Source organism: Amblyomma maculatum, chromosome 2, assembly GCF_055883805.1.
Source record: "Amblyomma maculatum isolate TAMU_Amacu chromosome 2, ASM5588380v1, whole genome shotgun sequence".
Lineage (NCBI taxonomy): Eukaryota > Metazoa > Arthropoda > Arachnida > Ixodida > Ixodidae > Amblyomma > Amblyomma maculatum.
The window spans coordinates 111,644,936-111,661,059 of NC_139345.1; the positions used below are offsets into that span (position 1 = coordinate 111,644,936).

At 44.0% G+C, this 16,124-nt stretch overlaps 1 protein-coding gene across 1 annotated transcript in view; it reads right to left on the bottom strand.

Annotated features, from left to right (window-relative positions):
• Positions 1-7,551: 7,551 nt before the first annotated feature.
• LOC146199563 (cytochrome P450 1A1-like) overlaps positions 7,552-16,124 on the bottom strand; it is a 31,187-nt gene continuing 22,614 nt past the window's right edge. Inside the window, exons 8-10 of the mRNA XM_084595075.1 lie at positions 14,566-14,670; positions 12,779-12,910; positions 7,552-9,605 (exon numbers count right to left, since the gene is read on the bottom strand). Of these exons, the coding sequence (XP_084451201.1) occupies positions 9,253-9,605; positions 12,779-12,910; positions 14,566-14,670 (590 nt within the window). The 3' untranslated portion in view covers positions 7,552-9,252. The remainder of the gene's footprint in view (positions 9,606-12,778; positions 12,911-14,565; positions 14,671-16,124) is intronic.

The following is a 16,124-nucleotide window of genomic DNA, read 5'->3' on the forward strand; positions in this document are numbered from 1 at the left end:
CTTCATTTCATGAAACTCCTTGTTTTGTCTTGTAATTACCACTATCATTTTAATTTCTACTGCTATTTGAAATGTTCCTATTCTACTAATTGAAATGTTCTTAATGTTATTCTCACATTTGTTAGCCTCCAAGTTTCCGCGTCATAAGTTGGTGCCAGCACTAACTTTCCTCTTCCTTTTGGGGAATGAGTTCAAATGGAGACTACCGGCTAATCATCCTGCAGCTCATTCTTGATTGGCTAGTTTTATTGTCATGGTCAGGTATCCCTGTCCCTATATTTACCTCAATGAAAGCATTGCCAGTGTCCTTCAATGCTCTGGCATCGTGAATCTTTTTTCTATGCCAGTGCATTGAACATTACTCTCATCTCTGTATTAATTGTACTACTATTTTTTGTTTAATTTTATCTTTTATATTTACACTGTTACTCAAGACATATTTTTACTCCGCCTGCATACACGAGTCGCCTGGCAGCTTTGATAATTGCTTTATTGTGCTTTGTACTTATGATGTCTACTACAAGACTATCGCTTCCCTGCATTGCCACGTCCTGTTGCAATAGTTACTACCCCTTACTCAATTATTGTGTGCTTTCGCTCTTTGTGAAGCTCATGTCTTCAATATTTCATCGTGTAGTTAGCAAAAATTTTGTTCTACTGTATGCACAGCAATATGCGTCATTGATGTTCAAAAAGAATTTTCTGAGAAGTATTTGTGCGCTGTTTGCTGTAAATGTTGAAGAATGCCTGATGACAGCTGTGTAATCATATTTTCCTCTCTTTACATATTAAACACGGCTGTCTGTTAAAACCGACTTGCTATTGCTTTTTCATAAGTTATTCATATTTGGTTTTCTTATGCCTACTGTGTATAGGTCCATATTTTTGCAGATTGGATGCGATTGTGCAAAAATATGTAGGTAATGTTTGTAATTATTGATAGCTTTATGATGATGTCAGCATTATAAATAAAATTTAGTTTGTGAACTGCATTACAAGGGGCATTAAAAATAGGCTGGGTCAGTGGTAAATTGGCACCTAGGGTTTTGCAAATTAATTAGGCCAATGCGCCTACTGTGGCAATCATATAGAATTTTGCGGTGGGAGAACTACCGACAGTTCCTCTTAGCATCGAAGAAAAATTAGGTTCGGACACACAGACCAGAGATATGGCCCACGACTGATGAGCCGCTGACCGTATGCATGAGGTATATGGCAGTTAGTAACACAGATGCCTGCTAATAACAATGCAGTTACAGCAGCCTAAAAAGGAGCCTAAGCTACAGAAGATGGGGCACAAATGAATACACAACTGAACAAATGCAGACCAGTTGTATTGAGGTTTATTGTAATGTATTGAGGTTTATTTTCCTTCCAAAAAAATGAAAGAGGGAAGTTTGGGGTATGAGACATCAGGGTAATAACAGAGACCTTCAATGGTAATAACTACAGAACTAGTGACAATAAGGACTTAGAAGGCGTTAGCTGGCAAAACAATTGGAAGAGAGGTATGTAGGGAGGAAAACAAAAGAGAGGTCAATATAGAGGGGAAGCGAGTGCTTAGCTGCTGGGATGGCGATCTCCTATTCGAAGGAGGGCAGGGCTGCAGGTAGGTCCAGCAAGGCGGAATTTTGGGCGAGTTGCTAAGTGTTCATAGTTTTTGCACACAGCGTAACAAGAACGGGACACGAGACGAAACACAGAGCGGTTGTCTGTGGTAGTCTTTCGTCTCGTGTCCCGTTCTTGTTGCGCTGTGAGCAAAAAAAAAAAAAGAAATGACTGCAGGTAGGTCGTTGCGGGGCTGATTCAGTGTCGAGGACGTTGGGACCAGAGCCTGACGTTGGCTCCCCGCGGGGCCTTGGTGTAACGAGGGTTGACATAGTAGGTTCTGATCGGTGTCGCGATCGCTAGCCGATCACATGCTTGCCTGATGCACGCTCCCGTCCGCACGCATCGACTAGCCCAAACGCTCTGTCCGACCCTGCGCTTCCACTGCCGGCTACATATACGCGTCTTGAAAGCGGGATTCACGCTTGAGCTGTCAGACCACAGTTAGGAGGTGTTGAATGGGGACTACGGTCATGTTTCTGCGCGTATTTCGCCATCTGCAAGCTAACGGTTACGCGCTTCAAGATTTTGAGATCGAAAACGACGATGCGAAAGCAGCAGACAAGCAACTGTCCTCGTAGCGCATATCGCTTCCTTCTCGCAACATCGTCAGCTTTATATCGTTGTCTACAAGGCGTTAGTGCGCCGCATCACGTTCAAAAATGTATAAGGGGGAGTTCAGAATAAACAGGAAGCTGCGCAGTTGTACAGAAATCGTCTGCTTCAGAGAAGTATCTGTACGTCGTTGCGTCGTCATTTCCTTCCCTGCGCCTTTCTGATGGAAGGTTGTTATAGTGTTGTTAGACTAGATTGGAAGGAAAGCCAAACCGACTGTCGCTGAAATTTTCGACTAATCGGGTGCAAATACCTCCTGTGATTTAAAGCCGGCTGGGCCGGGCAGGAGGCTCCGCCGCGGCTCGATGCCCTTCAGTGCCCAGCGGCGCCTCTAGCGGCCAGTGCTGACCCTATATGAAACTGAGGCGGAAGTTTCGTGACCAGAAAAAAGCATTGAAGGACTCTGGCCATACGCAAGTACAAAATCCGGAGTAATGTTACTGCGCACTACGAAACAAACGCAAGTGCGCGACGCCGATTTTTTTTTTTTTTTTTTTTTTACATTTCTTCGGAACTATTCAGGTTAAGCAGCCGAGGCAATGAAACAGTTAGGGCCTCGAGGCACGTCGCAAAATCTGCAAGGTTTCGAGAACTCAGCAGGCCACGTTGGATGCTCTCGACCGCGGGATGCGAGCCTCAATGCATGAATGCTACGACATGTTCCTGAGCCCTGGCTCAAAACTGACAGTGTTACTTGAATGAGGTTGGTCTGATTGTAATGGAGACCTTAAGGAGCATGTTATGGCGCCCACAAAGCGAAACACCTCTCGGATAGCTCCAATTTCACCACCGAAAACTCCTTTTCGCCAAATCGCGCACTTCTTAATATACGGCATAGAACAAGGCTAATTTGAACAAATTTAGGCGACGCATACAGAAATAAACGGGAGGAACACCTAATTGGAAAATTTTATTTTCAATATTTTTGCAATCCTCGGCGTTTGCATCGGTTTAGATTAGGATCGAGAAATGTTGGCCACATGAATTGAAATTCGCTAAAAATATTTTTTATTTGCCATTGTTCGGTTGAACAACATGCCACGGAGTACGAATTGTTGTTGGCGGCAGTATTTGGGAGTACGGCGAAGCCTAACCCATAAATCATGGAGACACGTCAAAAAGGCGGACCTTGGGGAGCATCGCTTTTACGGCAGCACATCTAATGTACCCAGCGGCGCATTTCCTTATGGCGACCGCGGGGTTGATATGAACGCATGCCCACTGTCCTCTTCCTCTTTCTTGCGGTTCTCCCATTTTTTTTATATACAACTGAAATATATCAGTGTTTCATTTTACTGTACCAAATAAACAAAAAAATTGAAGTGCGATCAGTTCGATTCATGCGAGAGTGATGCGTTAGCATTACTACTACAACACAGATTAGACAAACGCGACTATCACAACGCGTGCCACGTGGACCGAGCCTCAACTGTGCGTGACAGCATTTCAAAGTGAGCAAGCGGCAAAAACCTAATCCCATATCGCAGGGGCGGGGCCCGCCACATTGGCCATACGAAGCCTCAGTCTGCTTAAGGCACAGGGGAGACTTGGCAATGGAAAGTAGGTCGAATAACCGTCTAGGCGGGAAATAACGCGATGGGGCGGTGGGAAGTAAAGAAGAAACGCGAACGGCAATCCGAGTAAGCAGCGACCTTCACCAAGGGAAGGCCATTCAAGAAGGGAAGACTTGGGAAACGAAGTTTTGATAGGTGGGGAAACTCTCTGTAATGGTTGTGGTGAGCGTACATGTGGCTAGCTAATGGAGATAAACGTCACCTCGATCTTTATCACATGACGAAGCTCTCGGAGACGTGCATCTCCATTACTTAAGCGCTTGATGTTCTCACCACAGCTTCCGCACCTGGTAAAACGTGGCCACACTACAAGTAATATTTAATTAATTTAATTTGAGACCAAGACGTGAAGAGTGACGTGAAGTTTTACACTCCGAAACTGCCGGAAAGACGCTTATTACCCCGCTGAGCTGGAGCCTTATCGCTGTAGTGTTAAAAACCGAGAGTGATCGACTAATTGGGATCACTAGAGGCTTTTTATCCGTGGAGCGATAAGACGCCTATTGAAACTATAATTCCCAAGTACCACTATGTATATTGGTACTATAGTTTCACTGACGTAGCTTTGATGTTGCCATTCGTAATAAATAATTTACTCCTGCTATTTTTAAAATCAATTCCTAAGTCAAGGTGAATTTTGGCTTATAGCCTATCAAACCGTCACGTTCTTTGTAGCCCGATTTTTCGATACACAAAGAGGTTTCTTTAAGAATTAAAGTTGAAGGGTGTGTCTTAATTTCATTTGAAGAGCAGCTGTTGAGGGGGTTGGCGTGAGCTGAAGGTAAATGTGAAGCCTAATTCCTTTTTGGCAGTAATGCCTGCCAAGAAATTACTTTGTGAATAAAAGGGGTGCCTAGGGAAAACAAGCGGGTACGTACAGCTCCCGAGGGGAGTGTGCAGAAACAGCGCACAAAGACACTGCTCTCTCGATATAGTATCGTTATTTTCACTGCATTTTTGTTTCAGCAGAAATCGATAGTGAAGACAACTGTGCAGACAATAACAAAACATTCCTGACGACGTGTGTCGGCGTAAAAGTATACTTTCACTGCTTTGGCCTCAGAGGCAACGCGACGTTCGCACCAGTTGTAGTAATTACATTATTGAGCTAAGATATAATCACAGGCTGTCTCATTACTGTACGTTTTCCTTGCTTGGACTTGCAGTTGCAGTATTGGACAGTTGCTAGCGAAGTTAACGTAAATACAAAAACAAATTTTATCAAGCCGCGTATATTGCATAGATCAAAGAGAGCAGCAGGGCATTTTCCTTTTCATTGTACCTAACTAACGTCATTACTTAAGAAGAAAGCTTGAATAGTTGCCACTTGTTTAACACAGGCTTGTTGCCTGGATCTGAGAAGTCTTCAGATTTATCTTCAGAGAATTGCAGCAAGGATCATCATCGTAATCGCTTCAATATCATTATCATGCACTTAGAGAAGGGCTACATCTTTTTAGTGGAGCATTTGGCTCTATTTTCATGGCTACGAAACCGACAGCCCCCCCCCCCCCTCCCTCCCCCCTCATCTTCTTATGCAATAGGTCCAAAGATAGATCCCATGAGCGAAAAAATGGAGCGCGCGCTGTCAGGAGCGCATTGAAACGATCGCTGTTGCAGGCTAGTTGTGGAGTTCTATACGTCCTGCACTCTACCGTCCTCGTCGATCAAGGCACGTTTCAACACAGCAGACTCATGTGTCTTTGGTGTGCCTCGCACCCACACCTACCGCCTCTCAGAGGTTTCCTCACGTTTGCCTTTACCGTAATTCCTTCTTTCAGTGATCGAATTCTTTTACGTGTAATATATATTTCAGGTTTCAAAGACCAGAGAAACATATCACAGATGCATATAGAGCTGTAGTCGCCATCGACGCCGATTTTCCAAGTAAACAGTGGGGCCGCACACTCAGATACATTCACTATTCAACTAATTCTAGCGCGAGGTAGATCAGTAGATCAGCATGCCAAAGGCAAGTATCAACGACTAAGAAGCAACTGGAAACGCAATGGACAAACTGATTTGACCATTAACTTACAAATTGTGAACGTTACTTTCTCAGTGAGGAGCACATTAAAGCACTCGAAAGCAACTGATCAAGACCTCTTAAAGGTATACGCAATCATCTCCTTTCTCTTAATAATTAACTTTAGCATGAGATAAAAGTGAAAATCCGGATATCGCTCTTTTTTTTTCACCCATTTGGCTAAGTTCGTGCCAAATACACATGATAATATTTGCCGTTATTTATTAAAACTTAGACCTCTCTCAGAATTAGAAACTGCCGGCCGTGCTCTTGAAGATACGAGAATATACTTCCTACACACGCCATACTTTTTTCTAGTCGTTATGCGCTCATGCCAGGCACAACATCCAGGCGCAGGCACAAAAGGTTGCGATACTAAAGCTTGACATCCTTAAAGTCTTTTTTTTATATATTTTATCATACAATAACTCGGCCTGGAAAGTGTTTTCGATGCATTCTGAAACTAGAAACTGACGCATTTCCTACAGGTTGGTGTTCAGGGAAAGCCACAGCGCCTTATATAGTTGACTACTCATTGAAGATGGCAGGCGCAAGCGTGAATAGTTGGGGCCTTTGAATATATACCGATTTTCACAAGCTGTTTGCAGCTCAAATAAAAGCATAGTAACCTGCCAATCAACATGATGTGTACAACATGACAGCGTTCCTACCGCATTCTTACACCTTAGTCGACAGGCGCTTGCGAATACAATCATGTAGCGAGCTCCATAATAATTGACCCCGGTCGCCCTTTCCTTTCGTAGCATTGCATTCAGCTTGTGGAACGGAGTATAGTCAGCGCACGTGCTGCCCTAGATGCTTTGGAAGCTAGAGGAGCCATTATATAGCACAGCTACCAGTCATTTTTCACAGTTTGACGGCACTCTCAGCTTCATTCGACGCTTTTTATGCTTTGTGGATCATCATGGTGTACGGCTTCTCTGCCCTCCACCTAAACGTAACTTGCGCAAATCAGACAGTGCAGATAAGCACAAAAACGTACACTGAATAAGTGCATGCGTTGTTTTTCTAGCTTTACGTTAGCTATTCTTGCTTTTTGTTTTTTTTTATTTCTAACTGCTTCCATATCTAGAAATACAAAATTTCGATAATAGGCTCTGCCTTAAACTATTTAATATCACAACCAACCGCCAACAAGCAGGATATGATTAGCAGCAAATTTTTATTACAGAACAACAAATTCTAAGTACTAAAGCCTTTAGGTTAAGAGCCACAATTTTTTCAGATGTTACAAAGCAGCAATACAAGCCGTGCTTAACCTGCAAACAACTTTTTTTCCTGGAGAATTGCGTGCGAAAGTATGAAAAATAGAGGCTACAAAACGGCTGCAAGTCAAAATTAAAGCCATGTAAAGAGAAAAGTTTAGAAGATATTCGGAATGCCCATAGCAAAACCTACGAGCACAATTACGCGGCGGCACCTGCGTGTGCACGTGATGACACAAAGCATTTTATATATGTGTGCAACCGCCCCAATAAATGTGGAGAAATATATGAATAATTTTTTTCCTAATACGTGAGGAACGTCCTGCCTCACGCAGAATAGTACTTATAATAAAGTAATAGAATTTTAAATTCAGCGAACTTCTGCGAGCTTGTATAAATCCCACACGCATTCTAAGCTAGGTTATCGCTAGGACGGAATTTTCATTTCGGGCGGTGAGTTGGTTCAATATGACTAAAGTAGGTGGCGCTGAGAAAGGAAAAAATTCTACGCAAAACGTGTAAGGTGCACAAAAAGTTGGTAGTTTATTTCCAGGACAGCAGATTATATATCTGCGCCCGAGTGACAAACATGAAAGGATCACAGCATAAACACATCATAAGTAAACGCGCCATTCATTTACTGACTCCCAGAAACACTAACTCCTTATCAGGCAAGGATACTGACAAGCTGCTTATGCAAGATTCTCGATGCTTTATAATTTCTACTGCTTGAAGTATTTCTCGGTTGATTTTATTTCGAGCCCTTTTCAATACACAGGCATTTTTTAAATCGGGTTGGTATTGATGTTTCTTACCGTGGGCACTTACGTGACCAGATCTGTCTTATACTGATCCTCGTACAGTCTATCATTTATGACTTTACCGTGTGTCCAAAGTATGTGGAACAACAAAGATATGTTTAGAGTGCACAATCTTATTATTGCAACTTACGTGCGTCTGGCTGCGTTTTATGTCTCACAGGTGGGTTGGCGATTTTTTTAGTTGACCTTGACGCACTTAGTTCCGAGCCGCTTCTGAGCAGAGAAGAACACCGCGACACATTCCCTCACTTGCTGCCACCATTTTTGTAGGTTGTGGGATGCAGCTGAATGGGAATGAAAGCATACTCCTCTCCTGGGTTGCCTATTAGAAAGTGCTGCTGCATCTAGGGGGCTTTAGGCTTTTATGGTATTTTTGTTCTAGCGGCAGGTGAAAGGACCCAATGAGGAAAGACCGCCAGTGTGCGGTGAAAAACCTGTTGATAGAAAATATTTTGCATAAGATGCTTACATGGTTTATTAAATGCATTGGTTAGGTAGGATAGAGCAATCGATCTTTTAATTACTTTGGCATGCAAAGATTCGCACGGCTAGATACCCTTACATGCTCTCGGCTGATAACCCCAGCATACCAAGCCCCGAAAACAATGAATTTCTATGTTTTAAGTCTCATCGCATTTTCTACCGGAAGTTCGTGTCAAGATTAGTGGGGTGAGGTCATTAGTAGACATTGACAGCACAAATGAGACTTGGTTAGGCATTTCCTGTTCGTGACATTCTAAAACGCTTAAAATAGTCTACATATCCAAAGACATGTGTCACATTTGTATTTTCTAAGCCCAGGTTTAACAGTTTGCCTTTAGAGACAATAAATGTGTCGCTTACGTTGGGGACTATGTACGAGCCTATATATACACCTTATCTTTGAAGAAAAACCTTTCCATTCCATTCTACATTCGTTGACTCGAGGGAAGTGGCCAACAGCTCTAGGAACGAATCGACCGCTACGCCTAGGCCGTTGCTGAAAGATCCGGCTCCAAATTTGTCAATAATGTTTGACCAATTCGTCCTTTTTCAGTGCTGTTACCTCAGTGTTTTTGTTTAGCTTTTAAGCAGAGGTGTGTTGAGAGGCATGTCCATTCGTACACACGGACACAGCGTTACGCCAAAAAATAAGGGGCAGTTTCTCCATGACCTGAAACATGGATAAAATTCGAGCTTCGAATGTTCCGGTTTGGCTTCGCTCATGCAAATATTATCTAGAGGGGCTTCTGTAAGCATGCAGGTGAAACTAGTGGCATATTAAAGTACATTTGTCGGCGTTTCCCTTTCTTGCGTCAGAACAGAAAGAGAAATAGTGACCCAATCTCTCATTCCATTCTTTCATGAGGAAACTTTAGAGAAAAATTTTTTTTTTCCTGAATTTAGCTTTTCTTCCTGAAGACAATCTTCTGCTGAGTGGGCAATAAGAACAGGCTTGCACCGGAGCCGCTCAAGTCCACGTTGGAGGGATTATCCAAAGCGCTGAAGTTGAGCCGTTGCAAAACTCGAACGAGGATGTAGAACATGTCGATGTGTGCGAGCTTCTCTCCGGGGCACGTCCGGAGCCCCAGACCGAATGTAAGCAGCGAAGACATATCTTGGCGAAGCTTCCCGCTGGCCGGGTCCAGGAACCGCTCAGGTCGAAATTCTTCTGGTTCCTCCCAGAGCCTGGGGTCGTGGTTTACGCCGTAGATGTTGTACATTATGCCAGTGTCCTTTGGTATGTCCAGGTTACCTGCGCGCAATGAATTCGGGGGGAAGGGGGTGATGAGTAAAATTGGTGGGTTACTGTCACGGAAACCGCGAAAATTGGCGTGTCCACTCGAACACATTAGAAATGGATAATAATGAGTTAAACCCATTCTGCATAATAACATGGGAGAGGTTGAATGCATTATATTATTTTGGAGACACTGGATAATTTAGGCGTACTTGGCCTTCATTTCAAATGTCCTAAGCCCAACCAAGGTTGAATGTCATCTTATTAACCACAAAAGCGCTGTTTCGTATGCAGTATATCGTAGTTCATAATAGTCCTTTGTTGATTCTCATTTGATCAAAACACTACTGGGCTTGCTTTGTCAACATTGCACGTGCGTAGTTACATTTCTTGCCCAGGTTAAGTTACTATTAGAAGTTATTTATATCACGGTTGCTAATAATGTCGATCAAGAATTCCTCCACGAATGCATTTACCGCACTCAAGCGTGGTGTAATCTCTCGCTGATGCCCCTTACTCCACAAATATCCAGCTCAAGTTTCTCATCGCGGTCGCAATTGACGTTTGTCGGCATATTATATGTCTAATCTTTCTGTTGAATTTGTTTTATCATATACCACTAGGTATCACTGTTAACAGGATGTTCGCGGCGCGAGAACGTAACAAATCTAATCTCATCTGCAAATAAAAACTAGGCTTTCTTCAGCGTCGCCTTCATCAGCTGACGAAAGATGCACTCCTCAACGTGTACAGATGCCTGCTTACAAATCCTTAATCTGGTCGAAACTTGAACGCTATTTGTCAGGAAGCGACGCCGCAAAACCCTTAAGCACCTCCGCAATGGAAAAGAGGAATGCGCCGAGGAACAGGCACGTCCTATTCCCCCTATGCCCGAGGAATTATCGAGGGCCATGCAGACGGACTGCCGACTCTCAACCAACACTAAATAAACAACTGATTTCAGACAGCACCTTTTCGAGTCATTTTTCCTCCAAACAGTAATTTATTGGAATGACCTACGCCACAAACTTGCAGCCATCGGCTGTCCATTCATATTTCAAGACAAGTTCTGAGCTCACCTGTCATAATGAAAATGTGTTACTATAACTTATGTTAACTCCACCCCATGTGAAATAACCACAGAAGAGAGTCTTTACGAACACAAAAACTGAAATGAAGTATGATGAAGTGCCATCTGGTGACCGGCAGCAGGAAATACCACTTAAAACGCAACGGAATATTTGATTTGTAGCGGACAGAAGACTAGAAAGGGAGGAGGGAGTCCGCAAACATTGACACTGACGACCTAATCTCCATACACGCTAAACAGCATGACTTAGAAGCTGCTTTCTCTATCTGCACCAGCAAGTTTTGAAGGACATTACAAAAGCAGTAGGAGGAATCTAAATTCATTTCTTTATTTTATTTCAAGGCGCTAAATATTAAAAAAGTATCACCTTCAACGCAACACCTTAACTCCTGTGAAACTAGAAGTATTTTGAAGGAACCCGCTGCCACGCGAGCAGAGACCTGAACGGGAGAACACACAGTGACATGCATGTGCGCAGTACTCCTCTGCTTCAGAAAATTTATTCTGTAACGGGCACCTTCTCTACTTCCTACTGTTAGCGCGCGCCTTCTCGCCACCGTGTATCTCTCTTTCGCCCACATTTATATTTGTGCTGCAGCTTTCTTTCATACAGAATATGTTACAGTCAAGACAGGTCCGAACAGAATGAGCGTTTATTGAGGGAATGAGTGAAGTTGTGGTCTTTTAAAGCGGCTAATCGATACAGGCACGTGTCGGCGTCTGTAGCAGCGTTCGGTGCGGAATGTGGCTGGCAGTCACTGCGCATGCGTATCTCCTACACAGTCAACAAAGTCGTCTGAAAACACCGCCACTTGAGAAGCGTATGACCAGTTTTTGTGGGCTTGTAGAAAAACATTAGGTGTGCAGAGAGTGTAGAGAGGTTGGCACATTTAACGTCTTTCTACACTTCAAAAATTCTCAATTTTTGCACAGCCATATCGAATAAGTAGGGAATTGCGTCTCAGCTCGAACGCGTTGGCCAAAATTTCAATATTACCTTTTTCAGCCTTGGCGAAGAGTTGAATGGTATCATTAGCCGTCATTGGCACGTATGCTAAGTATCCATTAAAAAAGATATGTGTACTTGTTTTTAAGAGGCCTACTTGCCCGGAAATCGTGTTCAGTTAACTGTAAACCATTTCATTATCACTCTATTTTCAGAACGCTAATAAAGTTTCGGAAGGCAAAAGAGAGGGTGTAATACGTGCCGGAGAGTAACTGTTTCTAAAAGCATAATAAATAATTAGTTGTTCACAAGAAGGGAAAGGCGCAGCATCTGTCACACTTGTTTCTGTGGACACTTGCACCGCGCCGTAAGGTAAGGGAGGAAGGTGGGAGTGAAAGTGGATAGAGAGAAAGAGGAGCCGTAGTGGTTTAACGTGCGCTGACATCGCACAGCACATGCACACGGACGCCTCTTCGTTTCGCCTCCATCGAAACGCAGCCGCCTTGGTCGGGATCGGACCCGGGTACTCCAACACAGTAGTCGGGCGTCTTACCACTGTACCACCGTGGCTTTCTTTTTCTTTATTACCAATTTTTTTAACACACAACATACACTCTGAATACACAATAACAAAGCAAAACAAAAGGAATGCTAAAAGCACTAGGCACTTTCTGCCTAAAGCGCTAGATTTAAAAGGGCTTTACTGAAGCCAGCTGGTCCAGTACAGGTAGCCATTCCGGAGAATTATCTTGTGCACGCAGAATTTCTCTCAGGTATACCACGCTCTCGATGAAGTAGTGTCGAGCGGGGTGTACAACGATTCGCTCATGCCTGACATCCATACGCGTTTTCCATACGCTATGCATACATAATAGCATCAGCATGTCACTCGGCACTCCTTCAGGGTCGACGCATGGCAGATATCGGATACCGAATGGCGTTATTGGCAATTCCTTTTTTAAAGTTCGCTTCAAGATATCCCATATATTCTGCTTAGGTCCAGTCGCTCACTACCCCGTCTCTTTCAAGCAATAAAACCGGAATGCACTCTTGCCTCGTTTCTTCCTCCCTGTACTGATGGGAGCCGCGCACCCTTGCCTACTACTTCACTATTTTTGTTTCCTATATCGGAAGAGCTTAACGAGGGCTTACCAACTTTGGTGTTTGTCGAAGTGTTGTGGGGTATGCCCATTGGTGCGATAGGGTAGTGTCGAAGTGTCTCCAGCAAGCAGGCCACCGCAAAGGGACATTTGTCTCTGTCTGCGTACGTAGGTGGAGCGCTCCCTTGGAAAGAAAACAGAAACATCCAAGACACTTTCGGCTGAAAGCTAAAGGTTTGGTTTGGTTTGTGGGGTTTAACGTCCCAAAGCGACTCTGGCTATGATAGACGCCGTAGTGGAGGACTCCGGGAATTTAGACCACCTGGGTTTTTTAACGTGCACTGACATGTTGTTGTTGTTGTGGCTGTAGGAAGAAGGAAACGAAAATGCACGGGCCTGCTACTGGCTCTGTTGCTGAGCCACCTCCGCTGCCTCGAGCAGACAGAAGAGAAAATAGAGAAAAAAGAAACGGAAGAGGGAGAGAAAGACGCGCGCCGCAACAACAGCCGTCGTCCACCACCGAAACGGTGGCAGGCGTAACGACGGCCCACAACAGACAAAAACCCCGTGACAGGCCAGCCACCACCGCAAGCGGCGGTGGCCCATCTGTCACAGCCCCATCATCGCACAGCACACGGGCGCCTTGCTTTTCGCCTCCATCTAAAAGCGACCACCGAGGCCGGGATTTGATCCCGCGTCTTTGGGAACAGTAGTCGAGGGCCGTAACCACTGCGCCACCCCGGCGGGGCGTAAGCTAAAAGATAAGAAAGAAAAAGTCATTTTAACATTTAATGGGCACGCGCTCACATCATGTAAAGAAAACACCATACTAGAAATGTGGCCCAATTAATCATGAAAACGTACTGACCTTACGGAAAAATTAATCTGTCTACGAACGGGCTCGCGAAAAAGTGAGGATTTTCCTCTGATATATCGCATTTTATTCTTCTTATTCTTCTAATGATGCCTTTCTGGCAGTGAAAACATTATTTTTACGTGAACTGCTCTCATAAACGTTGCATGTAATTCTTTTTTTTTTGTAGTTTCTTAAGGGAAAAGTGGATTTAATCATCCCTGCTCTGAAGTGGATGGTGAGGAGCTTCTGCAATCCGCGCCATAAAGTCTGCGTCGATACACCTAAGTTCACCTTCCAAATGGGCCGGCGATTCCTTTCTAGCTTTTTCTAAGGCGTTCAAACGTATGCGGTGTGGCGCTAACCAAGGGCGACTGTTTAATGTTGAGCGATATGGCCAAAATTCTAGTTTGGTCCCAGCGCATAAGGTATTCATGTTTTAGAAACTCCTAAAAGTACTATGGCTATTTCTGAACGTTTTAGTACGACTCTCGGATTTCAATCAGACGCTAGACGGCTAACGATAGCAAATCGTTCACTCTTATATTCGAGGCTATATGAATCCGTTTCCTGATGCCCAACAACCGTCAGTAAAGGCGATCGAAAAGGCATGGTTATATGGCTGTTGGTATGTCTCCGTCACCATCCTTCATTTTTTGTTCCTGAAAAGCTGACCAGGGCAGTCGCTTGCGTACTAATCTATATTGAAATTTTATTAAACGCCATTTATCGCTAATACAGGTTGTACATACGAAAAGGTCAAACCTACACCGAAAGCTGTAAGAAAGGTACTGTATGGGAGCTAGTGTTTTAGGATAGGTTTCCGCCTCAAACGTGTCCACTAAGTCGTAACTTGTTACGTAAGCAAAGTAGCACATTTGCAAACTGGCTTTTATGCTCACAGTAAAAGGGTATCAAGCCGATGCGATAAAATGAATTAGAAAAATCGTTTCTCAGGGAAACCGACAGTCGTTGACTACTCTTACCTATGTTGTCTTCAATTTCTTTCTGTATCCTCTCTTGAATCCTCGGCTCATTAGTCATCTGTAGGAAGAGCCACTGAAGTTCCCCGGCCGATGTGTCAGTGGCGGCTAAGACGTAACATAAGTAAGAACTAAGTGAGTAAAACGTAAGAAGTAAGAAAAGAAGTAAGGCGTAAGAACTAAATTTGGCTGCCAGCGTCATTGTGAATATGTCAGTACCGTAATTCCCTATGTTTGGTACACTAAATAAACTATTTGCCACGTGCAGTGCAAAACCAAATTACTGCCTGTCTTGTAGCAGTTTCTTGGAGCAAAACTATTCTTGACTTCTTCTTTCTTTTACACTATACATCCTGCACCGTATAACGTTAGAGCTTATAAAGACAGACTAGAGCGTACAAAGACAGACTAACGACAAGCACGAGCGCTCAATCGTTACTCTGTCAGTGTGGTTGTTTTTTGAGCTCTAACTTTAAAATGCTCATTATTAACGAGCTTGCACAGAAAGAGGTTATACATCCTACACTTCACTGCGGCTTATGATATAATTCTATGTTAACCCAAAATATAGTTTTTTTTCTCGGGGGGTGGGGGGGAGGAGGGGGGGGGGGTACATTAGCAACTTGGTGCAGCAATCAGTGTGAGTTTGGTGTCATTCGTAGCCGAAAGGCGTGGATGGATACAAAGCTCCGGATATAGGTTGAAAATGGTGCCAAGCAAGCTTTGCTCTTTATCCTAGCGCTTTCCCACATCGAAAAGTCGATCGTTAGGCGCCTGCGGAATAGCATCGCTGCCCGAGCGCTTCGGGTTAAAGACTGTACAAACAGAATCCCCCCGTGCTACCAATTGCCCCCACCCTCCTGACACACAGGGTAAGTGCAGTAACGCAGTAATTTTTCATAAGCATCCTACCAAGCACAGCCATGCGGCTACGAAGGAAAGCTATACACCTTTATCAGAACCCTGCCTGTTGAGAAAGGTACTACATATATTTCCTTGTAGCCGTATGGCTGCCATCGAGTGGTTGGTAATGAGTAAACGCCTCTTTAATAAAAACCTACTCAGCTTTTGCGCACTCCCTTAAAGCATGCGTCAAGAGGCGATAGGCATCTTTTGATAAGCGGCTGCGCATTCACATTTGAACTTGTACATTCGCCCTTTGAAACCAACCTTGAGCACTAATGGAAGTTGATGGAGACTGAAAGGTATATAGCGCGAGAAAGTGCATGCGTGCGTAGCGCATCCAATATATGTCTCCTCTTCGGAAGTTTTCTCACGCAATAAAGAAAAAAATTGCGCGATGGCTTAAAATATTTCGTGCAGCGGCCATGGAAGCTTACTTGCGCGCTTCACCATGTGTTGGAATCAATTGCACCGCCCTACGCTATTTGTATGTTCTATTCATCATGCGAACTTCACAACGTATATGATGACACAATTTACTGCAGAGCCGTTTAAGTGTTTCGGTGGTTCATACAAGTGATTCGTTGGCCCGCGATATTTAGTCCTGTGCATGCATTGTGCAGCCGCGCATGCGATGACCACAAGATGGTGCTTCCGTG